At 57.0% G+C, this 27,466-nt stretch overlaps 1 protein-coding gene across 1 annotated transcript; it reads left to right on the top strand.

The window, feature by feature from the left end:
• The first annotated feature begins 15 nt into the window (after nucleotides 1–15).
• On the top strand, nucleotides 16–27,466 carry SS18L1 (SS18L1 subunit of BAF chromatin remodeling complex). Its single transcript, XM_079943720.1, has 11 exons — nucleotides 16–167; nucleotides 12,779–12,855; nucleotides 13,240–13,324; nucleotides 13,910–14,054; nucleotides 14,564–14,761; nucleotides 15,527–15,688; nucleotides 15,859–15,963; nucleotides 16,767–16,859; nucleotides 23,443–23,562; nucleotides 25,036–25,163; nucleotides 26,944–27,466. The coding sequence occupies exons 1-11, from the start codon at nucleotides 99–101 to the stop codon at nucleotides 26,968–26,970; spliced, it is 1,209 nt and encodes a 402-aa protein (XP_079799846.1). The 5' UTR covers nucleotides 16–98; the 3' UTR covers nucleotides 26,971–27,466.

Raw genomic sequence — 27,466 nt, 5'->3', positions numbered from 1 at the left:
CCGCCCCCCAGCGACTGCGGAGAATGAGCGCCTCTGGCCGCCGAGAGCAGCCGGAGAATAAACCCCGATGATCTCGGGCTGATCCCGCACCCACGACCATGTCGGTGGCCTTCGCGTCCGCCCGGCCGAGAGGCAAAGGGGAGGTCACGCAGCAAACCATCCAGAAGGTGGGCTGGGGGCCGCGGGCCGGGGCTGCGGGGCCGCGGGGTGCGGGCGGGTGCCGGGCCGGGTCGAGGGCAGCCGGCGGGCGCGGGGCTCGAACAAAGCCGGGGCGCAGTCGACCGCCGCGACCCCGCCGTGGCCCGGCGCGCGCTTCGCGGCCGGCGTGCGCCAGCCTGGGCGGGGGCGCGGGGCGGCCCGCGGGGTGGTGTCGGCGGAGCCAAGCCGTGAACGACCCCGGGCCGCGCCAGGCACAGTGGGGACCCGCCGCTTTCGGGACCAGGGTCTGCGGGCAGGGGCGCAAGGCGGCGGGACCGGGTGCCCGCGGGGTGGTGTCCGCTGGCCGCTCGACGCGCTAAGGGGACCCACCTGGCTGGTGAAAGCCGTGACTCTGCGAGGTGGGCGTCCCCGGTCCCTGCGCGCAGCTTGACTGGTGGAGGCGCCACGGGGCGCATGGGGCGACGGGGACCCGGCCACGCCCGCCGCCTTAGGTGTTGGCAGTCCGAGGCACAAAGGGGCGCATCCAGAGTGTGGGACGACGTTCCAGCAGCCCCGCAACCCTTTAAGGAGCGCGCGACACCTCGGGGCTGACCTGCTGGCCAAGCTTCGCCGCCCTTATTCGAGTGTCAAATTGTTTTTCAGCGTGACACCTGGCCAACCTTCTCACCTAACAGAAACTTTACAGATTCGCTTTACAGCCTTGCCCGCGTTCTGTAAGTTTGGCCTCGTGGTTTTCTAGAGATAACCTTCTGGGCTTGGGGGCACCTTTAACAAAGCCTTAAGTTTTGAAATTGAGATTTAAATTTTCCTGCTGTTTGTGTTTAGAAGATAAGCTCAGAAGAAAGGGGGTGTTAGTCGTTCCCATTTGAATTTTCTCAGTGTCTTTGGTAGCTACGTTGTTTTCTTTTCTAATCTGGGGTCCTTGGCAGTATCCCTTGGTTTCCATGAGCCTCCTTTTTCCCCAAGGGACTCACCTTGATGGTCATAGCCCTTCTTCCTTGATGACGTGACAGGACCTGGGGGACTTGTCCTCAGCCTCTTGGCTATTTTGAGACTACTTTTGCTGTGACTGGTTTTGACAAATTAGAAGCCTCAGTAAACGCTAAATAGGAAAGAGATGACTTGAGGAGCAGGAGAAATACAGGTTTAAAAGTGGGGTGTTTTTATTTGTTTAGTCAACACTTATGGGGTGCTTACTGTATACCAGGCCTTATTCTGAGGGCTTTGCAGGTCTTAGTTCATTTACTTTCTCGTGGTGGTTATTGCCATCCACATTTTATCAATCAGGGCACAGGTATAGGGAGGCTGAGTGCCCACTGCTAAGGTAGAGGCCAGACAGCGGCTCTGCCCCGACAGTGACTTCTGGGTGGGACAATGGGCTGGGCGGAGTCAAGCGTTGTGGCTCAGATGCACATGCTGGCAGCCCGAGGGCCTCTGCGGACCCTGGCTTTATGGAGCTTCAGCGTGATGAGTGTAGTCACTGTTCCTGAAGGTGCCTTGGCGTCAACATTCATCCAGTTATTTGCACTTTGCACCCACCCCCTATTAAAGCTCCCCGAAGTCTCCAGGCAAAAGTGTGTGTTGGAGCACTGCTTCCAAACCTCAGACCAGAAAGACTGCATCCCGGGGCAGAAAATCTGCCTGCTGACCTTTGGAGATGGGTCTTCACCTTAGGCTGTCACCTGATTTGACCTGGTAGGGCTCGCAGTCCGTGTACTCACCTTGCTGTTTTGTCCGTAAATATACATACCCGGGGCTCTTTTACTGGTGTCCTGAGAGGGCATGAGAGGTCCGTGTTCTGCACTCTGTGTCCACAGCACGTGCTCATGCTCAGAGCATGGAGAAAAGCCAGGGGTTCCTTGGAAGCGTGCAAGGTAGTCAGAGAGCAAGAAGTATAGTCTTGTCCTTAGAGTATGTTTGGATAGGAGCCTGCCCGGCAAACTCCTACTCTGCCTTCAAGGCCCCACTGAAATGTCCCCTCGTCATGCCCCCTTGAGAGTCATGTGGTGAGTATAGCACTTTGACACATCACTTGGGCTCCCAGGTTTTCGTGTCGCTGACCTGTTCTTGTTGTCTTCCCAGGTTGGCACAGTGTCTGGCATAGTCAGTGTCTGGTACACGCTGGAGCATCTGTGACACTGGTTCCATTAGTGCAAGTGTTTGGGATAGGCAGTTGTATTCGCTTCCTGTGGCTGCCATAACAGATTACCACAAACGGGGTAGTTTAAAACAGCAGAAATTAATTTTCTTACAGTTCCAGTGGGCAGAAGTCCGAAGTCACAGTGTTGGCAGGGTTGGTTCCTTCCTGGGGTTCCGAGGGAGGATCTGTTCCAGGCTTTCCTCTGAGCTTCTGGGGTTTGCTGGCAGCCCTTGGAGCTCCTCGTCTCGCAGACGCGTCCCCCCCACCTCTGCCTCCATCTTCGTGTGGCCCCTCTTCCTGTGTGTGTCTCTGTGTCCAATTTCCCTTTTCTCATAAGGACACCAGTCACAAGATTTAGGGCCCACCCGAATCCGTGTGACCTCAAATGTAAGTTGATTACATTTGCAAAGACCCTATTTCCAAATAAGGCCCTGATCACAGACACTGGGAGTTAGGACTTGAACGTATCATTTTGAGGGACACAGTTCAACTCATGAAAGAGGATGCGTGGGGGAGGGGTGTACCAGACAAGGAGAACCAAGGAGCAGGGGTAGGAAGGGTCTCAGAGACTGAGGAAGCCTCGGGTGGTCCTGCCTTTGGTCTGCAGGGAGCAGGCACAGGCGCCAGAAGCGGCGGGGCTGGGAGAGCCAGCCTGATCTGGGGCACCTGGGCTGCGTGCTCAGGTGGTTTTGCTTGTGGTGACCAAGCATAGCATTAGTGCAGGTGCGACGCAGGTGAGAGCCACAGGGGACGTGACTTTGCCAGAGGTCCTGAGGTGGAGGTGAGCCGTGTCTCAGCAAACTCCGGTGGCCCTGTAGCTGGCCAGCTGGCCTGCAGGCCAGAACCTGCCCTGCGCTGCTCTCCCTGGTTTGGGACCAGAGGCCGTGCTCCAGACGCCACCGGTGGGGGTGGGGCTGCCACCGTCTCCGTGGGCCGCACAACTGGGCTGGGGCACGTTGGAGGGGCCCCCGGGAGCGGGCCTCGGCTGCCGTGTGGGGCCTCGTTGCCGCGTAGCACATAGTAGTTGCTTAATAAATGTAAGTTTTATCATTACTGTTTGTATTGGTTTCCTTAATTTGTTTCCTTGGCCGGAGAGCGGGAATGGTGGCTTGTCCCTCTGTACCCCCAGCACCTCGTGCAGGGGGAGACAGGCTCCACAGGAGCTGTGGGACAGGTGGGCAGCTCTTATGGGCCTGGCACGGGAGAGTGAGACCAACAGGGCGGCGGCCTGGTCCCCGTGTCATCTGTGCCCAGGGGCAGGGGCGGGCCCACAGGGGTAAGGGATGGCCATCTGGGTTGCAGGGGGATGCCCTGTGCTCTCTCAGACCTGAAACTTCTCTTATAGAATGTGGGACAGGGGCTTGCCTGGTGGCGCAGTGGTTAAGACTCCTCGCTCCCAGTGCAGGGGGCCCGGCTTCGAGCCCTGGTCCGGGAACTAGACCCCGCATGCATGCTGCAACTAAGGAGCCCACGTGCTGAGACTAAGGAGCCTGCCTGCCGCAACTAAGACCCGGAGCGACCAAATAAATATTAAAAAAAAAAAAGGATGTGTAGGCTAATTTGTAAGGGAGGTAAATTGGCCGTTTAAAATATTAGAGCTGCCTTCACAGTTGAGGATGGCCTGGGGACTCTGAGACTCCCACAAACTTGGCTAATTAATCATTTCTGAAAGCGCTTTCTCCCCAGTGAGCAGAACCTGGGAAGGGTCTCCGGGAATGGCAGTGATCGTGTCCCTTCACTCTGGTCCTTGGGGCCAGCCCTGGGGAGGGGCGGGGATGGGACCCGGGCCAGGGTGCTGCCCCTGAGCACACTTGAACCTGCCCCATGGAGGCTCTGAGTGCAGTCCCTGTGGGTGGGGAAGTGTATTCTCCGGGAGGGAACAGCCACCGCCAGGCCTCTGTCCCCTCTGCCCAGTGAAACTGGGCACAGAGCCCTCCTGCAGGCGCTGCTCCAACGCAGGTGTTGCCCTGGGTGCCCTCTGGTGGACGATGGAAGCACCTGGGTAAAGTCCACCCATCCCTTCCTAAAGCAGGCGCCTGCCTCTTCCAGGGCTGTATCTGTCTTCCAGAGTCTGGAGGCGGAGGGAGGGGCCACAGTCAGGGGCCCTGTGACACTCACTCGAGGTGTCCCCACTGCCCGGCCCTCTGCCCCTAGCCTGTTCCCTGGGCCAGTGGTCAGGGCCTGGGCACCGGCCTCTGTGCTGGGAGTCCCCTGCGATCCCCGGGAGCCCCACCCCCGGAGTGAGGGGGGCCAGGTGCTGACGTGCCCAAGCCGCAGGACCTGGGCAGAGTCGGGCCAGCCTGGACCTCCTGCTCTGTGGCGGGCACCACGACTGTGCACCCTGCCGCGTGAACGTGACGGGAGTCAAAAGGCTCCAGGGAGAAGGTGCTAGATGTTTGTGCCGCGAAGGCTCCTGAAACGTGGTCCCGGGCCCGAGCAGATGGGCGATTGCACCGGGGCTGCTCGGGGTTCTCTTTGTTGCAGGGGTGGAGGATGGGCAGTGGGCCCTGGGATGGGGTGAGGGGGGAGTCCCGTGGAGCTGGGGGGGTGTGGTTTCCTGGGTTCAGACTCTCATTCAGCTGTAACAGTGCACAGCCCAGCCCCTGCTGGGCCACAGGTTCCTTGTTTTAAGGAGGATGACGTCATGGTTAGACGTGATCACCTGGCACAGGAAGGCACGTGACCTTGCAAGTGACGGTCTCAGCCTTTTGATTGGACCCTTGACTGGAAGTGATGAGTGGATTCTGAAGGGGAGGAGATTCCAAACCACAGGAAGCCACCTGGAGTACAGGGTCGAGGCAGAGGGAGCTGCGCTCACGGGGGCGGAGTGGTGGTGACTGAGACAGGAAGTGGCCCCAAGTCGCTTGAGGAAGGTGGACATGTGTTTGCAGTTGTGTCCACGTTAACGTGTCTTATCGCGTCCTTAGAGTCTTTGGAAGTTGAACACGTGTGTCAGACACAGGTAGGACCACGAGGCGGGGGCCAGCCCTTCCCAGGGACACCATGGGAGTAACGTTTGGGGTGTTTTGAAACCCACACACCTGATTCACGGATTCTCCAATCAGGTAAATATGTTCGAAGGGGTCCTGTCAGCGTCCATCAGCAGAGTCTGCGGTGCAGCTCGTGCGTCCCCTGCAGTGGTGGCTGCCCGTGTGCTGGGGAGAAGCAGCCCTGATCAATTAGCAGCGTCGGTCCTGAGAGCTGCGGTGGGAAGAAGGGTTCAGCCACCTGGTGATGCTCGCCCAGCTCTCCAGCTGGCCCCGGGCTTGTCCCGCTCATGCCTCGGGTGGTTCCCAAGACTGATCTCACGTGGAGTCCACCCCACGTGTGGGGGCATGCACTGTGGCCTTGTTTGTAGCTACAGAAGCCAGAGACTGACTGAGTACCACGTGTTTGTTTGTTCCGTGGAATTCTCTGGAGCCTAGGAAACAATGAGGGGGGCATCTTTGTGACTGAAACGGGACAGTCTCCAAGATATCAGGGAGACTGGGAGACCAGCGGGACGGGAATGTTCCCTGTGTGCACGCAGCGGGGGCGGGGGGCAGGGGATGCTTCCAGAGCTATCCGAGGTCGGCTGGAATGGCAGCCGAGGGTGGGAGGTGCAAGGCCCACCCTTCCCTTGGGGCTGCCTGGACTTCAGCCCATCCATGAACCTCTTCCCACTTAAAGGGCAGCAACTTTGTTAATTACAAAAACAGCCACAGGGAGGTTGTGAAGGGTCTTTCTGCCCATTGTGGGGTGACCTGAGCCCCCCTCAGCGGCAAGCCTCAGGGCTTCCAGGCCCCTCTGTGGCCCCTATTCCGGGGTCGTCGTGAGGGACCACTCCCCCTTCAGAGATCCTCACCCAGGTTCCCCCGGTGGCCCCAGCCCAGCTCTTTGTGGTCTCTAGGACCCCCAGTCCCTCGCCCTCCCAGTTCCCTGTCATCCTCGCTCCCTCACCCACCCAGTCTGGACCCCGCGTGTGGCGCCCACAGCCCCAGACATGTCCCCTGAGCCGGGCCCTGCGTCCTCGCCTGCGTGTCCTCACGGCCAGGCAGGCCCGCGGGCAGCGGAGCTCCCACGTCAGTCATCGGTTCCTTCACAGCCGAGTCCAGCCCCTTGTAAAGCCTGTGGTTGATCGTCACAGAAACAGCAGCCAAGGAGGGACACCCCCCGGGTCTGCACTGTGTTCCCGCCCCCACGGGGAGGCTTGGTGTGAGGCCTGTGCCTTCAGGTGCCCTCTCGGAGCCCTGAGACCACCAGGGTGACCACATGCAGAAGGCCCCGACCTGACCCCAGTGCTGAGCCCACGTGAGACCCGCAGCAGACCCACCCTGACAGCCCAGAATCACGAGAACTAAGGAACTGTCGCTTTCACCACAGCACGTGGGGGTGTTTGTGATGCAGCAGCGGGTAACGGAGGCGCCCGTGTGTGTTGTGACCTTGGTCCCATCAGCCTCTGCAGTCATCCCAGGCTCAGGTTCAGAAAGTCACCCTCTTTGCTGGGCACAGGACTCCCTGTCCCCCAGCTGCCCCACCGTTCCCCGTCTCCGACGTGCCACACCCTCTTCTCCAGGTTCCTGGAACTTTGTCTCCGTTTTTGGACGTGCCCTGCTCCACCAGGCCTTTTACCTGTGCTGTCCCCTCCACCTGAGCTGCCCTTCCTCTCACCTCCACCGGCACGTTCCCGGTCAGCTTTCCAGCCACGGCCCAGATGCCATCCCTGGGTGCCCACCGGGGTGTCCGCTGCTAAAATCATGATCGACACGCTGCCGCCTTGTGGCACCAAGCAGACGTGTGCCCACGGCCATCTCTCCCCAGCTCCGGCCGCCTGCTGCCTGCTCCGCCGTGAGCATGGGTGGGGTCTGGCCGCCTCTCCATCACGCTCGCCTGGGCCTAGGACAGGCCTTCAGAGACGGGGATCTCCCACCACTCGGCGGCTGTGGCCCTCGATGCTGAGCTCCAGCTCCTCCAGATGATGTGGCCACCGTCTCTACTCCCTGCCCCCAGCATCCTCGCCTCCGGAGGCCCTGGGCCACGCCTGGCACTTGGGTTTCAGCCCTCAGGCTTCAGAGCCTTTCTCTGCGACATCACCTGCCCCGTCACCCCTGAATCTATAGAAAATCAGGCTTCCCAAGAGGGCAGAGAGTGAGGGATGTGCCTTCTGTGCAGGAATACACAGAATCACGCGTGAGGAAGCTCAGGAGACACAGCAATAAGTACGTGAAGAAGCAGATCGCTAATCTTCCCGTCAGTTAAGTGGTGACTTTATTTTTCAGCTGTGTACTAGGGTACACATTTTTAGACACACACCAGGGAGAGAGAAGAGTAGGTAAGCCCTGGACCCACCCAGCCCCGGCAACCCCAGACGCTTGAGAATCACCTCTTACACAATGTTGTAAATCAGCTATACTCCAATATTAAAGAAATAGAAAAAAGGAAAAAAATTAAAAAATGTTAAAGATCAAAAAAAGAAACTTTAAAAAAATAATAAAAATAAAATCACCTTTTAAATGATAACAGTAACAAATGCCTCTCTTAGAAATTTCAGTGAACACAAAGGCATGTAAGAAATAAGATCTATATTCTAATCTCCAATCTGGAGAGAGCCAGGGTTTCCCTCCTGTCACCTATTTCTTGTTTCTAGGTTAGATTAGATTACTCAGCAAAACCCTGCCTGCACATAAAGAATCAAATAGTGCTGTGGAGCTTGTATTAAAAATTAGGGGTCATTCTTCCACCCCTGTGCTGTTTCCCACCTCCCAGCAGCACCCTCTGGCTCTCATCATTGCTAAACCAAGTGGCTACTTCTGGAATGCTTTTAGCTTTAAGCATTGTCTGTTGACTTAATGCACTGAGGCTATGATAACAGAATACCATGGACATTCAGTAGTCACAGCAAGTCCGAGACCAAGGTGGTGGCAGAGTTGATTCCCAGCGAGGACCTGCTCCCTGGCTTGCAGACCGTCATCTTCTCGCTGTCTTCACACAGCAGACAGAGGATGCTCTGGTGTTGTCTCCTTCTCACAAAGGCAGTGATCTCCTGATGGGGGCTCTACCCCCATGACCTCATCTAAACCTAATTACCTCCCAAAGGCCCCACGTCCGGGTGCCATCACATTGGGAATTAGGGCTTCAACATAGGAGTTTTGGTGGGACAGCAGATACTCAGTCCATAACATTTGTTGGCCTCACATGATGATGATGGAAAAGGGGGACTTGGCTCATTTGCATGCCCCTCCCCCACCACACACCTGTGCTCCCGTTGCCCCAGTATGGCTTCCTGGTGGTTGGGATTAGATTCACCTCTGGCTGTGATGATGAAACTGTTGTTCCATGCAGGATCACGTGATCATTTTTCCTGCCCAGTCTTTTCTTCTCCCTGCAGTTGGCAATCTCACTTTTTTTTTTTAAATAAATGTATTTATTTTTATTTATTTATGTTCGGCTGCTTTGTTTCTTCATTGCTGCGCACGGGCTTTCTCTAGTTGCACCGAGCGGGGGCTACTCTTCGTTGTGGTGCACAGGCTTCTCATTGCAGTGGCTTCTCTTGTTGCGGAGCAGGGTCTTTAGGTGCACGGGCTTCAGTAGTTGTGGCACGCGGGCTCAGTAGTTGTGGCTTGCGGGCTCTAGAGCGCAGGCTCAGTAGTTGTGGCACACGGGCTTAGTTGCTCCGCGGCATGTGGGATCTTCCTGGACCAGGGATCAAACCCGTGTCCCCTGCACTGGCAGGCGGATTCTTAACCACTGCGCCACCAGGGAAGACCCCTCACTTTATTTTTAATCACTTCTCACTAGTTTATCCCAGACTTTCTTCCAGCCATGGAAGCCTCCTCAGCTCAGGTAGTCTGTCAGTCTTTCTCCTCTGAAAGACACCTTTAGTCAGGTTATTCTTTTCAGAAAGTCCCCGTCAGAATTGGCTAATCCTTCCTCAGGAAATCTCTCTCAGGATGGGGTCATCCCTCCTCAGAAACTGCCTCTCAGGATCAGGTCATCACTCCTCAGAATCTCCCCCACAGGATCGGGTCAGGACTTTTCTGAAAGTCTTCCTCAGTGTCAGGTCATTCTCTTCAGGAGGTCTCCCTGGGGATTGGGTAATCCCTCTCAGAAAGTCTTTCCAAGGATAGGGTTGTCCCTCCTTAGGAAGCCTCTGACTGATCTGGGCCATCCATCGTCAGGAAGTCTCCCTCAGGATTGGGTCATTCTTCCTCAGAAAGTCTCCCTCAGGATCAGGTCATTCTTCCTCAGAAAGTCTCCCTCAGGATCAGGTCATTCTTCCTCAGAAAGTCTCCCTCAGGATCAGGTCATTCTTCCTCAGGAAGTCTCCCTCAGGATCAGGTCATTTCCCCCCAGAAAGTCTCCCTCAGGGTCGGGTCATTCTTCCTCAGAAAGTCTCCCTCAGGGTCGGGTCATTCTTCCTCAGGAAGTCTCCCTCAGGATCAGGTCATTCTTCCTCAGGAAGTCTCCTCAGAATCAGGTCATTTTCCCCCAGAAAGTCTCCCTCAGGGTCAGGTCACCCCCTGCAGAAGTCTCCTTCGAGATCGGTTCACCCCTCCTCAGAAAGTCCCCTCAGATTTGCACCATCCCTCCTCAGGAGTCTCTGTCAGGATCAGCTCATCACTCCTTCGAAAGTCTCCCTCAGGATCAGGGTATCTCCCCTCATGAAGTCTCTCTCAGGTCCTGTTATCCCTCCTCAGTGTCTCCCTTAGGCTCCTGTCATCCCTCCTCTGGAAGTCCCTCGAGGATTTGGTCGTCACTCAGGGGTTCCTGCTTTTGATCCTGTCGTCGCTTCTATAGAGTCTCCCTCGCAATTGGGCCATTGCTCCTTTGCTGCCCGAAGCTTCTATCCTGTGTGGAGGTGCTCGGTACTGTGCTTTTCACTCCATTCATTTTTAGGACCTTGCTGTGCCCCAGTGTGTTTGTCAAGCTGGGTCCTTTGAGAACCTTTCCATCTGGACATTCACATCCTTCAAGTTCTGAGGAAAAGTCTTGAACAATTATTTTTGTTTTTTATAAATTTTATTTATTTATTTAATTTTTTGGCTGCGTCGGGTCTTAGTTGTGGCATGCAGGACCTTTCATTGTGGCGCGGGTTCTTCGTTGTGGTGCACGGGCTGCTCTCTAGTTGTGGTGTGCAGATTTTTTTTCTCTCTAGTTGTAACATGCGGGTTTTCTCTTCTCTGGTTATGGTGCACGGGCTCCAGAGGGCATGGACTCTGTAGGTTGCGGCATGTGGGCTCTCTAGTTGAGGCACGTGGGCTTAGTAGCCCCACGGCATGTGGGATCTTAGTTCCCAGACCAGGGGTCGAACCCGCGTCCCCTGCATTGGAAGGCGGATCCTTTACCACTGGACCGCCAGGGAAGTCCCTTGAACAATTATTTTTGGATGCATTTCTTCCTTCCTGTCTTTCTGAAAGTCCTAGAAGAATTGTTTTTGGCCATTTGGATTGTCCTTCAATTTCATTACCCTTTCTGTTTTCTACATCGGTCTTTTGCTCCGCTGTCTAGGAGTTTTCTACTACTTCATGTTCCAACTCTTCTGTCGATTTTTTTGTCGTGGTCAATGTATTTTAAATACCCCAGAGCTCTTTTTGTTCTCTGTTCTGTTTAATAGTGTTATTTAAAAAAAATAGATCCAATAACTTCTTTTATCTTTGAGGATATTAATAATAGTTGGGTTTTCTTTCTTTTTGTATTTCAAGTTTCCTTCTTGCATAATCTTCGTCTCCTCCAGCTTTTGGCCTCTGTCGCTGGTTTTGTTGGATCTAATTTACAGGCTTCCGGGAAACGCTGGTGCGGGTCACCCATCTGAGGTCTTGGCTAGAGGTGTCCCCCTGCTGTCGATGTCTGGTACTTTCCTCCCGGGCTGGTCATTTTCCCTGAATCCCCCCTTGGGGACTCCTGCCAGGTAGCTGTGGGGAAGCTCCCAGAGCCTCAACCCTCCCAAGCCTGGTGGGTCCCCAGTGTGGGTCTGCGTCACATCCGGCACCTGGGTTCTGCTAATTGAGTTCTTGCTCTTCCAGTTGCTTCCGCTTCTAGAATCCTGCTGCCTGCGCTGCTGTTTCAGCTGTGTTCACTTTGTCCTGGTGAAGGGTTACTGTCTTCACCCCTTTCCCACCAGCCAGGTCTGGGAGGGTTTGGACCTCAGCGCACACCCAGCCCGCCATCCTCCCCGCAATGTGTCCTGGTCTTTTTTCCATAACTTCACTGAGGTGAAGTTATGGAAAACTTCATCTCAGTGAAGTTGGTACCTTGCTTAAAAAAAATATCCTAACAGTGTAACATTTTTCTCCGGCTTCTAAAAACTACAAAGACGTTTGTAATGTCCGGTTAACGACTCATCCTGTGGTTTCCTGTCATTGCTTAAGTCGTCCCGTCACTGAGCATTTGGCGTCCCCCCTTTTTCGAGCTGACACGAATGACGCTGAATGGACACCCGTGCGTGCGGAGTGTGTGGCCTTGGGAGAGGATTCCTGCCGGGCATCGTGAGGCCAGGAGGTAGAGCCCGTGGAGCCTTTTAAGGGTGGCTCTGAGAGGGAGAGGACATGGCCTTTGGTGGTGGCTTTCCTTTCTTAATTCATCTGGGGAAGTCTTCCTGGGCAAACGGCCGGGATGCCCGGTCCCCCTGGGTTTGATCGCCTGCCTATGGGTGGGCCCCACCGGCAGCCCCAGCCCAGAGCGCCCTCTGGTGGTTCCCTGTCTCGGGCCGGCTCCTTGGCCAGGGTGGGAATGGCTGAATTTGGGCATCATCTCCGCAGTGGGGAGAACACAGGCAAGCATAGAGGAGGAGGTTATAACTAAAAACCCGAACAAGGGAAACCGACCCCGAAGGCTCAGGGGCTGAGCGGGGAGGGAGAGGCGAGCAAGGCCGCGGCAGGGCTGGCCCTCGGCGCTCGGGTCCCCCTACCCCCGCCCCACGTCCAGGTGGGGAGTGTCCACGCCAGGCCTCCTGGCCGGCCATGTGCGGCCCCTCCCACGCTCCCACGCGATCTTCCTCCCTCTTCTGCGGCCTCTGTCCCCTCCTGTCTCCGCGGGCCACCCAGGTGCTGTCGCCGAGCGGCCGTCCTGGGGCAGCAGCTTCGTGGGTCTAGGAGATGCTCGCAGGGGTGCAGGCTGCCCCCCCCGGAGTCCCCACCGTGTGGCCGTGATTTGTGGCCCTCACATTCCAGACTCCGGGTCCACCCTTGCTGGACAGAAGCACCGGGGCCAAGGGCCCTAGAAAACGGGTCCTGCAGGCTGTGGGTTTCCTGTGCAGAGTGAGAACCTGGACTGGGGGCGCAGGGCGGGTGTGGGGAGGGATGGGCCCTGGTGCCTGCAGGGCTGCATGCTTGGCACAGGGATGTGGAAAGTGCTCGGCCCTGCTGGATGGGGCCGTGAGGGGGCAGTTCTGCTGACGGGCACCGCTGGGCCGCGTGAGCCGTGAGCCGGGGCTCACGAGCCCCGCAGCGGGCCGCCCGCAGACGCACCGTGTTCCCCCGCTCACGTCTGCTTCTCCTTCAGATGCTGGACGAGAACCACCACCTGATCCAGTGCATCCTGGACTATCAGAGCAAGGGCAAGACGGCTGAGTGCACCCAGTGAGTGGCATGGCCGCCCGTGCCCGTCCCGGCTGCCTCTGGGGCTTGGTGGCCTGAGCGAGTGGGCCCTCAGGGTCAGCTAAGCTGCTGGGTCAGCGCCCCTGGGTGGCTCCCCAGGGAGAGGTGGGCAGGTTTGGAGGGGAGTGGGAGTGTGGGGGAGAGGGGACCACTGGGGGGGCCCAGGCCAGCCGCACCAGGGGACAGCGAGCTCCTCCAGGTGGGACCTCGTGTGACCCCAGGGCCCCCCCCATTCTCTGAACTGACCCGGCAGCCACTCCCCCTTGGCCACCAGGTCGGGGTCTCCCCCCTCATCCTGGACCGCAGAGCACTGTGCCGCCTGGCCGTGCACACCCCCCTCCCCCTCAGCCGCTCCCTCGCCTGCAGGTACCAGCAGATCCTGCACCGGAACCTGGTCTACCTGGCCACGATCGCGGATTCTAACCAGAACATGCAGTCCCTGCTGCCCGCCGTGAGTGCCTGCCATGGGGTGGGGGGCCCAGGTGCAGACAGCGTTGTCCAAACCTTCGGGGCTGCTCTTTGGTCCAGAGCTGGGAGGTGAGGTTGCCAGGGGTCACTGGTGAGCTCCACCTCCCGTCTGCCTCCTGTGATCAGAGGTGGGCTTGGGCTGGTGGGGGGAGAGCACCCTGGGAACCCGGTGCTGAGGCGCAGGACAGGCTGTGCAAGGGCCCTGGGGCACAGGGGGTGTGAGGGCCAGAGCCGGCTGGCCAGCTGAGACCAAGAGGGGTGGGGCGGGTGTGGGCAAGGTGAGGTGGACGCAGCTCCCTGAGTCCCAGGAAAGGGGGGCCCGGCTTTAAACCTCCAAGTGTGTGTCGATAGCCCGGGGAATGCTTGGCATAGCATTTCCATCTTGGCCTGAGGTGTCCGAGCCGGCAGTCAGCGGCGTCCAGCTGCATGAGGGCGGTGTCCCACCCTGGAGGTGCTGGCCGGCAGCCATGGAGTATGGCTGTGGGTCTCAGGGCGGCTGAGCCCCCGGAGCGGCTCCTGGTGGCCCTTCTCCACGCTAACCCTCTCGGTGCCCTTCCCGCTGCCACAGCCGCCAACCCAGAGCCTGGCGCTGGGCCCCGGAGGGCTGTCGCAGAGCGGCTCGGGCCAGGGCCTGCACTCGCAGGGCAGCCTCAGCGACGCCATCAGCGCGGGCCTGCCGCCACCCTCCCTCATGCAGGCCCAGATCGGCAACGGTGAGCGGCCCTGGGCGCGCTGGGCTCTGGGTTGGTTCCGGGGGGCAACGGGGTCACCGACTGGGCTCCCGGGTGGCCGGCCACCGCGGTGGGGACCCTCTCCTACCGGAGGCCCTGCTGCAGGCGCACGTGCTCAGGGTGAAACGCGGAGGGATAAGGCCCTTATTCCAGGTCCCCTGCGAACTGGGGCTGCGTCACCTCAGAGCGCGGGCTTCCGTGTGGGGCTCCTGTCCTTGGGTTGAGAACCGCCACTAGCCGTCGGGAACCATTGATAAAGGTAACAGGGAGCAGGCGACCCCTCTGCGCGCTCAGCACGTGTGTGCATTTCCTGGTCACGCGCCCGTGTCCCTCGCTCGTTGCGTCCTTGACCATGGTCAGCCTCCCCCCAACAGCCGCGTGAAGGAAGCTGGCCCGGGGGGCGGGGGGGAGGCCCTAGCGCGAGGCCAGGGCTGCCGTCAGAGGTGGTCTTTGGTGGGTTTCAGCGTGCCCCCCCGCCACCGCCCTGGCAGGTCCGAACCACGTGACCCTGCAGCAGACGGCGCAGAGCACGCTGCCCACCACCTCCATGAGCATGTCCGGCAGCAGCCACGGCTCGGGGCCCGGCTACAGCCACTCGGGACCGGCCTCGCAGAGCATCCCCCTGCAGGGCCAGGGCGCCATCAGCAGCTACGTGTCCCGGGCCAACATCAACATGCAGTCCAACCCAGGTACCATCCCCAGAGACCCCGCTCCCCTCCAGCGCAGGCCAACATGGTCCCCAGGGCCACCCTCCTCCGGAAACCCCCAAGGGGCGAGGGCCGGGGGCTGGGCGGCTTCAGGGGAGGCTCTGAGGAGGGGCAGCAGCCGCCCCGCTGGGAGGACTGGGAGGCAGCCAGTGCACAGGAGTGGGAGGCTGAAGGGCAGGTAGGGCTGCGGGGCCTTGAGCGCTTGGGAAGCGTCAGGTCCCAACCAGGGTGTCCCACGACAGTCAGACGCACCGGGGTTCAAAGGCTTAGAACAGAAAAAGAAGATGGGAATTATCTCCTTAGCTCTCGCTACGCTAATTACACATTGAAGACAATCTAGTTTGGATACATTGAGTCAAGTAAAATGTCACTGAAATAGATTCCCCCTGTTTCTTCTCATTCTCTGACGTGGCTCACGTCCCCTGTGCTGGACGGTGCTGCCCTGGAGGGTCCCGAGCAGGGGTGGCAGGAAAAGACAGGCAGGCGGGGCCCCCACTGGAGCCTTCGAGACCCGGGTCTTGGGGGAGGCGAGGCGATAGGCTCCTCTGGGACCGGCCTTGGGGACTTAGGGGCGTGGGGCCGGCATTTCACATTTTATGAGTTGCCCAAAGGCGCGTTGGCGGGAAGGGTGGCGTGGCCTCGCGGGGCAGAGCTGCACAGGCCCAGCCCGGGAGGAGGGCTCAGGCGGGTCTGCGGGGTGCCGCCCAGGAGCTTCGTGGGTTACACGGGGTCTGTCGTGTCCCCCAGTGTCCATGATGCACCAGCAGGCAGCCTCGTCCCACTACAGCGCGGCCCAGGGCGGGAGCCAGCACTACCAGGGCCAGTCCATGGCCATGATGGGCCAGAGCGGGCAGGCGGGCAGCATGATGGGGCAGCGGCCCATGGCGCCCTACCGGCCCTCCCAGCAAGGTGAGGCCCGCCCCCGGTGCAGGGAACCGGTGGGGGAGGGGCAGTGTGTGCAGCGCGTGGGGCAGGCCTCCCCGTGTCCCCCGGGCGGGCCTGGTGGAGTGTCCTCTGATTGGGGGCCCGTTGGGGAGGTTCTGGGGCTCGGGGAGGTGACATCCGGCGCTGTCCCCTAGGCTCGTCCCAGCAGTACCTGGGCCAGGAGGAGTACTACGGCGGCGAGCAGTACGGCCATGGCCAGGCCGCCTCGGAGCCCATGAGCCAGCAGTACTACCCGGACGGTGAGGCCGCAGTGGCTTCCGTCCGCTGCTCACTGGTCGTTCCCAATTCGGACCCCAGAGCGAGTCCCCTTTGGGGGCGGGCGGCGGGCCTCTGCTGAGAGGAGCTTCCGGCACTGGCCCCCTGGGGCTGGGAGCGCAGTCCTGAGGATGGACGCGAGTTCATCGTGAGATGCTCTCAGGAAGGTGACGAGCGTGAGCCGACTGTCTCGTAACGCTCCCCTCCCAGCTGCTCAGTTACAACTTCTGCAGCTTCTTTTCCTTTTCCGTGTTACCTTTCAGGCATCTTCAAGTGGCCCCAGGGTTTGTGGAGGTGGCGTTTAACATGGCCGCAGAGGACGGGTGGGATTTGGGGAGGACCCCCCAGGCAGGGTGCGTGAGCAGGTCTGGTGCTGGGGAGGTGGCCAAGACTGGGGAAGGGCAAGCCGTGACCCCCCTGTGGAATGGTGGCCGGGCCTCACGAGGTGTCACGCGCTCCGAAGGGAGCCGGCGGGGGGATGGTGACCGTGTAGCGACGTTAAGAGCTGACGTCCACGTGCGTGTCACGCATCGGGCACCGAGTACACTCTGTAACCGTGGCTGGTTGGTCCTCACGGTGCCCCGAGGGGCAGGTGGCCGTCTGCACTTTAAAGTAAGGGAACCGCAGCTGCCTGTCGGCAGGAAGTGTCCCCGGGGGTTCCGTCTAGGGAAACCGGACCGCACCCAGTGCTGGGGTCTCCTGACCCGACGCCCGAGTTCACGCGGCCTCTCCTGGGTCTGGGCAGCCGGGGCCTCCGCTGACTGCAGGGCACCCTGTTTGCTTGCAGGACATGGCGATTACGCCTACCAGCCGGCGTCCTACACGGAGCAGAGCTATGACCGGTCGTTTGAGGAGTCCACGCAGCACTACTACGAGGGCGGTAAGGTGGCCGGGCCTCAGTTTCCGGGCCCGACGGGCGTGGGGCGTATGGAGATGGGGGCCAGGTGCCGATAAAGCCGCCGAGGTGACGTCACCAAACACGGATTTGGGAAGAAACAGGCATAGTCGGTTCTCACACGGTTCTCAGGTGCGGGGACTTCCTGCCGCCCCAGGGGCCCCGAGAGGAGAGGAGCCATTAAGCTCACAGCGTGGCGTGGTCCTGGGCCTCGGTCTGGACGTCAGGATTGGGGACAATGGCAAGGCTGCCCGGGGCCCGGAGAGGAAAAGGCAGATGATATGTACAGAACAGGTGACTGGAAAATGTGACTTTTGGGGTGACTTTTTTTAAGTTGTAAAAAACGTAAAGTTTACCATTTTAACCATTTTTAAGTGCACAGTTGAGCGGCACTAAGCACATTCATACTGCTGTGCGACCACCGTCATCACCACATCATCTCAGAGCCTTCTCGCCTCCCCAACCTGACACGCTGTCCCCAATAAACACTAACTCCCCACCTCCCCTCCTCGACCCTGCTCTCCTCCCCCTCCAGGAAAGCGGGGCTCAGCCTCCTCCGCGGGAGGGCCCCCGCCTGCCTCGCGCGCTGCTCCCTGGGACGAGCTCGTTGAAGTCTGAAGGGCACAGTTCTGTACCCTCGCTTTGGGTTGCATACGATTGTCTTTCATAATTGATGAGTTTGCTAAAACATTCAGGGACTTCTTTTAAGGCAAGTGTGGCATATGACGCAGTTTCCTCCTGGATCTGGAAGCATTTTGTTCCGCCTTGTTAATGACCCCTGCACGTGTTAACACGGTACCGGCCATACCACAACCGGTGGCCTGCCGGGTCTTGCTTAGGGTGGGAGGTGCGGGGGGGAGTTTGCTTTGAGAGGGCTGGGCGCATAAGTGGCCTGCGGCCCTGAGAAGGGCAGGATGTTGGGTGGGAGCAATAAGGGGGTCGCCTGAAGCCAACAGAAAGAACTTTCTGGTAATTAGGTTTGTCCCCCAGGCGGATGGGGAACCTTGAGGGGCACGGGTGGCTGGTCCTGGGGTTGTGCACAGGAGGTGGTATCTGGCAGGAGCCCTGTGGGGTCCCCGGAATGAGAGGACCAGTGTCAGGAAGGGACCAGGGCATGGCCGACCCAGCCGAGCAGGACACTGTTGCTGTCGGGGCCACTGCAGAGGAAACCTGGAAGTCCCGATGGCATTTCCTGTCTGTGAGGTTTGCAGGAGCAAGGGCTGGACAGAGCCAGTGTCCGCTGTGACACGTCCAGGGCGCTTCTGTGGCATGTTCCTCCGGGTCATGCCAGGTGTACAGGACCAGGGTGTTCGGGTGCCACCTGCTGCGTAAAACAAAGGGCGCTAAGAGCACACACACCACAGACAGCCTCTGGAGAAACACCTGGGACAGCGATGGAGGTGATGAGGCTGGGCGGGGGAGGGGGCCTTCCTCCCCGGACCTGTTGAAGACGGACTTGGTTTGTTTTTTTATTTCTGAATCGCCCAGTTAGAAGGCAAACTTACTGAAAATCAAAGCACTAACCCTGTGGCCCCCCAGACCCGCCCACACCCCCCAGTCCTGGGGTTGCAGCACCGCTGTTTGGGGCGTTTCCCCCGATGGCGACGGTGACTGTGATCGGGCGTTGGGGATGGTGGGGACGGCTCCGCCCCAAATGGCTGCCACGCGGGTCCCCGAGGCTCATCCTTGCTTGGCGACAAGGCTGTATAGACGGGTCGGTCACCCTTGTGCATTAGCACCTCTGGCTGTCCTACGGCCACGTTCCTGCCACGTTTGATGACAACACCAGCCTCTTCTTTCACAAATAAGTGGTTCCTTTTTTCACGGCCATGTCACAGAATGTTGCAAGATTCTTAAAGATAGAAACAAATGAAAAGGAGAGGAAAAACAAGAGAAGTCGTTGTACCGGCCAGTGGTGGAGGGAAGGCCCTGGAGCCGCTGTCGCTGTCCCAGGCTGTTCTAGGAAGAGCAGTCTGGGCTCCCCAGCTCTGCTGCTCCCACGAAACCCTCCTGAGAATCGCTCAGGCTTGTTCAAAGAAGTCCTGCCTCTCTCCTTTCAGAGTTGTCCACACAGGTCCATCTTCTACTGGGATTTGGCCCCGGGTCAAGAGAAGGTTTTTCTGGGTGCGTGAGAGTTGCGCCGGGTTCTCACCCCCTGCACACCTGCTGTGTCTAGGCCACGGCGGCTGCTGCTGTGAATTAATTCCTTTACCCGTTATCCTAGAAAGAGAAAAGGGGTTGTAAGACACGAGAATATGCAGACTGACCCCATAACTCTGAAACCCTGGAGAAAACCTGCCAAGTCTCTGATGAATTTCTCCGATGCATTCCTCACAAAGACAGTGAACCTGGGTCTCCACTGGTCACTGACGCCTCCTCGGCCATCGGCCGTCCCATCGGCCATTGTTGCTGGGACCGGTCATGGTTGTGAGGAGGGAGCAGCTGTCAAGGTGTTTCCTTAGATGATGACCAATCAGAAAACCCAGCAGATTCCTCAGAGCCCACTTTGGAGAAGAGCTCCTGCGCTGTAGAGCATGTGTTCCTTCATTGTTCTGCGCAGCTGGAAATTGAACTTCCTTATGGGGTTTTAAGCCTTTCTACGTGAATTCGCTCTCCATAAAGCTGTTATTCTAAAATGTACATTATCAGGATCCCAGTTTTAAAATACTTACATTTTACTGGACTTCCCTGGTTGGTGCAGTGGTTAAGAATCCGTCTGCCAATGCAGGGGACACGGGTTCGAGCCCTGGTCCGGGAAGATCCCACATGCTGCGGAGCAACTAAGCCCATGCACCACAACTACTAAGCCTGCGATCTAGAGCCCACGCGCCACAACGACTGAGCCCACGTGCCACAACTACTGAGCCTGTGTGCCACAACTACTGAGACTGCATGCCGCAACTACTGAGCCCACGTGCCACAACTACTGAGGCTGCACTCTAGAGCCCGTGAGCCACAACTACTGAAGCCCATGTGCCTAGAGCCCGTGCTTCGCAACAAGAGAAACCACTGCAGTGAGAAGCCCGTGCACCACAACGAAGAGCGGCCCCTGCTTGCCGCCACTAGAGAAAGCCCGTGCGCAGCAACAAGGACCCAACGCAGCCAAAAATAAATAAATAAACAGTAAAATAAAAATATTTTAAATGAAAAAAAATCTATAAAAAACTTAATTAACTAAAAACAAAGACAAGAACAAGAAAACCACAAGCAGCCCTCCTTTCCAGGCTGTCTGGTGCCACAGGGGGTAAACACCCCGGGTCCCCTCGCCCCGCCTGCTCCTGCTAGAGGACGGGGTCTCATGCAGAGAAAGACCCACACTCTGCGGTTAAAGGCCAGACACTGTGGTTTTGAAAAAAACGATGAAACTAAACTTAAATTGGTTTTCTTATAAAGGTGTTTTGAAAACAGAATGGAATTTAGTCTCTACACCAATCTAAAACTCTTAAGACCTGCATTAGGAAGACTTCGTAGCAAGATTTTTATTAATGTATTTTTAAAGTTTTGTTTAAATATAGTTGATTTATAATGTTGTGTTTCAGCTGTACAGCAAAGTGATTCAGTTATACACACACACACACACACACACACACAGACACACGTATATATATATTCTTTTTTTAGATTCTTTTCCATTACACACGTAGAAAGATTTTTAAATCGTTGTTAATACTCCCTTTTTAAAAAAATTTATTTATTTTATGTATTTATTTTTGGCTGCATTGGGTCTTTGCTGTGTGTGGGCTTTCTCTAGTTGCGGCGAGCGGGGGCTACTCTTCGTTGCGGTGCGCGGGCTTCTCACTGCGGTGGCCTCTCCTGTTGCGGAGCACGGGCTCTAGGCACGCAGGCTTCAGTAGTTGCGGCACATGGGCTCAGCAGTTGTGGCTCGCCGGCTCCAGAGCGCAGGCTCAGTAGTTGTGGCACACGGGCTTAGTTGCTCCGCGGCATGTGGGCTCTTCCCGGACCGGGGCTCGAACCCGTGTCCCCTGCATTGGCAGGTGGATTCTTAACCCCTGTGCCACCAGGGAAGTCCCCAATACTCCCTTTAACTGTTGGTAATTACTTGGTAATACGTTTACTGCTCTCCCAGTTATTTTCTTACCAGGAGCTTCCTTCCAAAATGAGGCTTTAGCGCGGGTGCTGGCTGGCTAGTTAGAGTTTTGAAAATGAGAATTAAGCCATTTTCTCTGGGAAAAGAAAAAGTAAGTGAACCTAAAACATCTCTGGGACTGTACCCACATATAGATGCAGAACACAAGGGCAAACGTCTGCCTCTTTTCGTTCATAAAGTCACAGGAAAACACATTACAGGTCTGAGCTGGAACCCTGGCTTGCATGTTTGCCAATAAGACGAGGGTGTCCCAAAACTTCTGGGGTCCCTTTGAACTGTGGGGATCATACGGCTTTTCCCTGTGTCTGTGTCCAGATCTCCTTCTTCTTAGAAGGACATCAGCCACTGGATTAGGGCCCACCCTAACCTTGTATGACCTCCCTTTAACTAATTACACCTGCAAAGACCCTATTTCCAAATGAGGCCACAGGTTCCTGGGGTCAGGACCTCCACAGCTCTTTTGGGGGACACAGTTTACCTACAACACTGGTATTGGTCTTTGTCTTAATTGCATTAAGCTCTTCACTTTGGCGATATATTTGTATTTCTATAAGACAGTAAGAGAAAGCATTGTGTTGGCCAAAAAGTTCATTCGGCTTCGCTGTAAGCTGGCTCTAGTAGCGCTTAGCTGTCTTTAACTTCATTTGAAACAATTTTGTAATTTTGTGAGCTTGTATGTGACAGCTGTCATACCTGTGCATTTAAAAAAAAAAATCAGGGCTTCCCTGGTGGCGCAGTGGTTGAGAGTCCGCCTGCTGATGCAGGGGACGCGGGTTCATGCCCCGGTCCGGGAAGATCCCACATGCCGCGGAGCGGCTGGGCCCGTGAGCCATGGCCGCTGAGCCTGCGCGTCCGTAGCCTGTGCTCCGCAACGGGAGAGGCCGCAACAGTGAGAGGCCCGCGTACCGCAAAACAAAACAAAACAAAATAAAAAAAAAAAATCAAAACTGGTGAATTTTTGTGTAGCCATTTTAATATTGAAGATGGAAGAAAAAAAGCAACATTTTTGGCCCATTATGCTTTATTATTTCAAGAAAGGTAAAATCGCAGCCAGAATGCAAACACAGAGCTGTGCATCGTGTGGAGAAGGTGCTGCGACTGACCCAACGTGTCAGAAGTGCTCTGCGAAGTTTCATGTGGAGATTTCTCGCTGGATGATGCTCCATGGTCGGGTAGACCAGTTGAAGTCGACAGCGATCAAATCAAGACATTAACTGAGAGCAATCAACGTTGTACCACGCGGGAGACAGCTGACATACTCAAAATATACAAATCAAGCTCTGAAGATCATTTGCACCAGCTTGGTTATGTTAATCGCTTTGATGTTTGGGTTCCACACAGGAGTTAAGCAAAAAAAACCTTCTTGACTGTATTTCCTCTTGTGATTCTCTACTTAAACGTAACCAGAATGTTCCGTTTTTAAAACAAATTGTGACGGGTGATGAAAAGTGGATACTGTACAGTAATGTGGAACAGAAGAAGATAAGGGGGCAAGCGAAATAAACCACCACCAACCACACCAAAGGATGGTCTTCATCCAAAGAAGGTGAAGTTGTGTATATGGTGGGACTGGAAGGGAGTCCTCTATTATGAGCTCCTTCCAGAAAACCAAATGATTAATTCCAACAAGTACTGCTCCCAATTAGACCAACTGGAAGCAGCACTCGATGAAAAGCGTCCAGAATTAGTCAGCAAAAAACGCATAATCTGGGCTTCCCTGGTGGCGCAGTGGTTGGGAGTCCGCCTGCCGATGCAGAGGACACGGGTTCGTGCCCCGGTCCGGGAAGATCCCACATGCTGCGGAGCGACTGGGCCCGTGAGCCATGGCCGCTGAGCCTGCACGGCCGGAGCCTGTGCTCCGCAACGGGAGAGGCCGCAACAGTGAGAGGCCCACGTACCGGAAAAAAAAACAAAAAACAAAAAAACGCATAATCTTCCATCAGGATAAGGCAAGACCCCATGTTTCTTTGATGACCAGGCAAAAACTGTTACAGCTCAGCTGGGAAGTTCTGATTCATCCACCGTATTCACCAGACATTGCTCCTTTGGATTTCCATTTTTTTCGGTCTTTACAGAATTCCCTTAATGGAAAAAATTTCAATTCCCTGGAAGACGGTAAAAGGCACCTGGAACAGTTCTTTGCTCAAAAGGATGAAAAGTTTTGGGAAGATGGAATTATGAAGTTACCTGGAAAATGGCAGAAGGTAGTGGAACAAAACGGTGAATACGTTGTTCTATAAAGTTCTTGGTGAAAATGAAAACTGTGTTTTATTTTTACTTAAAAACTGAAGGAGCTTTTTGGCCAACCCAATAAAATAAAATAATTTGAATTGTTGTGGAAAAGAAGAGGTACTGGAGCAGTGGACTCGGTCTAGGGAACCCACAGCTGCCCATGCCTCGAGGGACAGCGGAGCTGCCATTGCTCTCTGGAAATGAGCTCATGTCTCCTTCCCTCTGCAGGAAACTCACAGTACAGCCAGCAGCAGGCGGGGTACCAGCAGGGCACAGCCCAGCAGCAGACGTACTCCCAGCAGCAGTACCCCAACCAGCAGAGCTACCCTGGGCAGCAGCAAGGCTATGGTAAGCGGTGGCGGGGGGCATCACAGGAACGCGGTCATTCGGTGGGCGCCCAGCAGGCTTCTTATTTTGGAACAGTTGTAGATTTCTGGAAAAGCTGTGAGGAAAGCTGAGAGTCCCCCCATGGTTAAGCTCGTCCATTACCGGGGCCCTGTGGTCACAGCTAAGAAACCAAGGTTGGTGCATGGACGTGGACTGAGCCAATTTCTTCGGATCTCACTGGCTCTCCTGCATGTCCTTCTCTGTCCGGGACCAGGCCAGGATCCCACGTGACATCAGCCCCACAGCTCCTTGGGCTGCGAAATTTCCTCAGACTTTCCTCATCCCTCTTGACCTTGGCACTTTTGAGGAGGGCTGGGCGGGCACTGCCTAGACGCCCCCTCAGGTTGGGTTTGTCTGGCCTGGGTTCTGGAAAGAAGACGACGGCGAAGCGCCTTTGCGTCCCCTCCTGTGGGCATGACTTGCCTCCGTTGAGTCTGGCCTTGGTCACATGGTCAAGGGCGTCTGCCAGGCCTCCCCAGTGTCGGGCTTCCTTCCCTCTCCTCCTCCAGACTCTGACATCACTGGGTCCAGCCCCACTCGAGGGGGCACTGTGTACATCAGGGGTCCCCAACTCCCGGGCCGCGGACCAGTACCAGTCCGCGCCGGTTAGGAACGAGGCCGCACAGCAGGAGGTGAGCGGTGGGCGGGTGAGCGAGGCTTCATCTGCCGCTCCCCAGCGCTCACATCACCGCCTGAGCCATCCCCCCCTCCCCCTTCCGTGGAAAAATTGTCTTCCGTGAAACCAGTCCCTGGTGCCAAAAAGGTTGGGGACCGCTGGTCTACATAGATTATTTGGAATTCTTCTGTAGGGAAGATGGGTCTCTTCTCCTCCATTCACTTAGTTATTGATCGTTTATTTATATTGGTAGGTGCTCACGGGTATTGATTTTACACATTGAGTTATGATCCAGACTTCTTTATTTTATTGTTCAAACCGTCTCAGCCCTGCCTCTTGGGAGCTCAGGTTGGTGCCTGTGGCCCTTGGACATGCCCCATCCTTTTGGTTTAGAGCACTTTCTTCCTTCTGGGACCACAGTGTTTCCCGTGCCCCAGCCCTAGAAACAGCCAATTTTGGAAAAAACACTCGGCCTTTGTCAGTTTCTCCTAAACCATCTACTTAGGCTCCGGAGGCACAATTACCGTCTCGCGCGCGTTTTCACCATTTGCTGTGTGTTTGACTCCCGTGTTTACGGTGACCACCGTGACTGGTGTAAGCTGGTCCCAGGAAGCGGGCCCGGGGCGCTGAGAGTGGCCCCCAGGCTCCGTCCGGGTGGCGGTGGGAGCACAGCTGCGAACCACGCGGGACTCCGCGCAGCCACCAGCTGTGGCGCTTTCACTGCACGGGCTTAATGTGGAGGGAGAACGGGTACCAGCGTCAGGGGCTCGGGCGGACGGGGGCATGGGGTGGTCTCACGGCTCCCGCGTGTGTTCTAGGGCCTGCCCAGGGCGCCCCCTCGCAGTACTCCAGCTACCAGCAGGGACAAGGCCAGCAGTACGGAAGCTACCGAGCGTCTCAGACGGGCCCGTCCGCCCAGCAGCAGCGGCCTTACGGCTACGAGCAGGCAAGCCTTCTGCCCGTTTCCAGACTCGCAGCCCCCGCGTGCGTCAGAAGTGACGAAGGTTTCCCTGGTCGCCAAGAGAAACAATAACACAGGGTGAACTGGCACCCAATGTCCCTCCAGAACGTTTATTCTCTGAGCCTGTAAGGTTTTTAAAAATTACCTCTTCGGTCAGACACAGCTGGCTCTGTGTCCTTGTCCTTTCACGCCTCGGGTGTTCCCCGCGCGCCTAGCAGCGTCGGGCGTCTGGTGCGCGCCTGGGGGCCCCGGCGACGAGGCAGATTCGAGAGCTTGTATCTCGCCTGACACAGCCGGGCGCTGTTGGCGCCGGGATGGAGCAGCGGCAGGTAGTTCTGAGAAGAGGACCCAGAGGGCAAAGGGACAGAACGACGGGGGGCAGGGCTGGCGTAGACCAGGTCGGGGAGGCCCTCTCTCGGGCGACAGCGAGGCCATCAGACCTGAGCAGAGCCACTCAGGCTCCCAGGACGGCAGGGAGGCCTCGCCCCCTGACGAGGAGCTGCTCTGCGTGGGGTGGGGCCCTGGAGGCCGTCGGAGCCTTTGGTGACAGCACGGTGGCTGCTGGAGAGAGGTGAGAGGCTCCGGGACTCTAGGTGCTCTCAGAGGTAGTGCCAGCGGGATTTGCTGGCGGACTGGATGTGGGGCGTGTAGGAGAGGCGGGTCGGGGCGGCCCCAGGGATTTCAGCCTGGGCTGCTTGAGGCAGTTGCCGTTTCTCGGGGTGCAGAGGGCTGTGGAGAGGAAATCAAGCTTAATTTCAGATGCCTCTGACTTCCACCTGGAGGCGTGGAGGAGAAGGGCGGTAGATGATGGATGTCAGCCCCTCCTGGTGGGAGAGAAACCCGTGAGGGGTGAATGTAAGTGTCCGGGGGCCTCTCAGCGGAGGTGCCACGGGGCCAGGACATGAGGATGAGGGTGAGCCAGCCTCGGGACGCAGCCGTGCAGAGGTCCTGAGGCGGCCAGGTGTGTCTCATGCGAGTCGGTCAGGAGGAGCCTTGGCGTCTGCAGCTGAGGGCAGGAGCAGGGCAGTGGGGCGGGAGGAGACTTATCCTGGGCATCTTTGGAACCTCCTTTGAAGAGAGCCCCTTGCAAGGGCTCATTGTGCATCGGTGGCCTTTTGTGCTGGGTCATAGGCACTAATGACCGTTTACACGGCTAATGAAATCTCAAGGCACCACATGGATGACGGGTGTTTTTCTCAGGTACCTGAATAGGAAGGTCCTGTATTTTATTCTTTTAAATGCTTCTCACCCTGCTCTCTAAAGAGAGATCATGAACCAGTCATACTTAGAGGATGAGTTTTCAACAAGAGTAAACAAGCCCAGGGCAGGGTAATTAAGGAGGAAACCTTTTTGACCTTGAAGAGAGCAGTGTGGAATGTTCCCGAGTGTGCCGGAAGTGGTGCCAATGTCGTTTGTGGCTGAGGGAGCCCGTCACAGACCTGTTCACAGCAGGCTCAGGGTGGGGACGTGACTTGAGGCACCTGGACCAGGCCCAGCACAGTGAGCTGCTGTGTGACTGGGTGAACCAGCCTCTTCCACCCTCTGACCTAAATCAGTCGCTGCAGCCTGGAGAGTGGCTTCTGGACGGCCGCTTATCTGCCTGCCTCGTGGAAACAGGCAGAGGCTGTTTGGTCGCTTGCCTTTTATGTTCCCTCCACCTCTCATCCTGGGTGTTGGCGGGGGGGCGGGAGTCTGTCTTACCCTTGGGCGTGGACCCTCTTATGCAGGACTGTTGGGGTGTAATCTGTGTCTTGGTCTCTTGCAGGGCCAGTACGGAAATTACCAGCAGTAAAGGACAAACATTCTTATGGAGGCTTGCAGCGGCACGTCTGTCTGGGATGGACAGGCCGGTGACAGTTCTGACGAGCTGTGGCCTGCGGGCTGCCCCTTCACCCCACGCGGCGTCTGCATGTGAAGTGGGCACATTTCACGTGGGGTAGGACGCCGAGCGTGCGCCGCCGGTGCAAGACAGCGCTTTGATGGTGTGACATATTTGGTGCTGTGTATAGTATTGTATGTCCATACACGGAGAGGTTGTCCCTTTTTGTCCGCCTCCCCCCCCCCGCCGTGTTTCTAGCTAGCTTTAGGGGTCCTTTTGTCATCAGAGTGTTCTGTGCCCAGTGATGGGACACCTACAAGAGGCCATAGTCCACGTACTTGTATAAACAGACCTTAGGGCTGACACTCCTCCTGCACTGTCGCACCGTGGGTTGTAAACTTGTCTTTCACTGTCCGCACCGCAGCTGGACACGTGTGCACAGCCCCTGGATGGCAGCCTCTTCCTGTGC

This window comes from Stenella coeruleoalba (assembly GCF_951394435.1).
Source record: "Stenella coeruleoalba genome assembly, chromosome: 15".
In the NCBI taxonomy this organism is placed as follows: Eukaryota; Metazoa; Chordata; class Mammalia; order Artiodactyla; family Delphinidae; genus Stenella; species Stenella coeruleoalba.
Note: the sequence above shows the minus strand (reverse complement) of the source record. Positions and strands in the feature narration are given on the sequence as shown.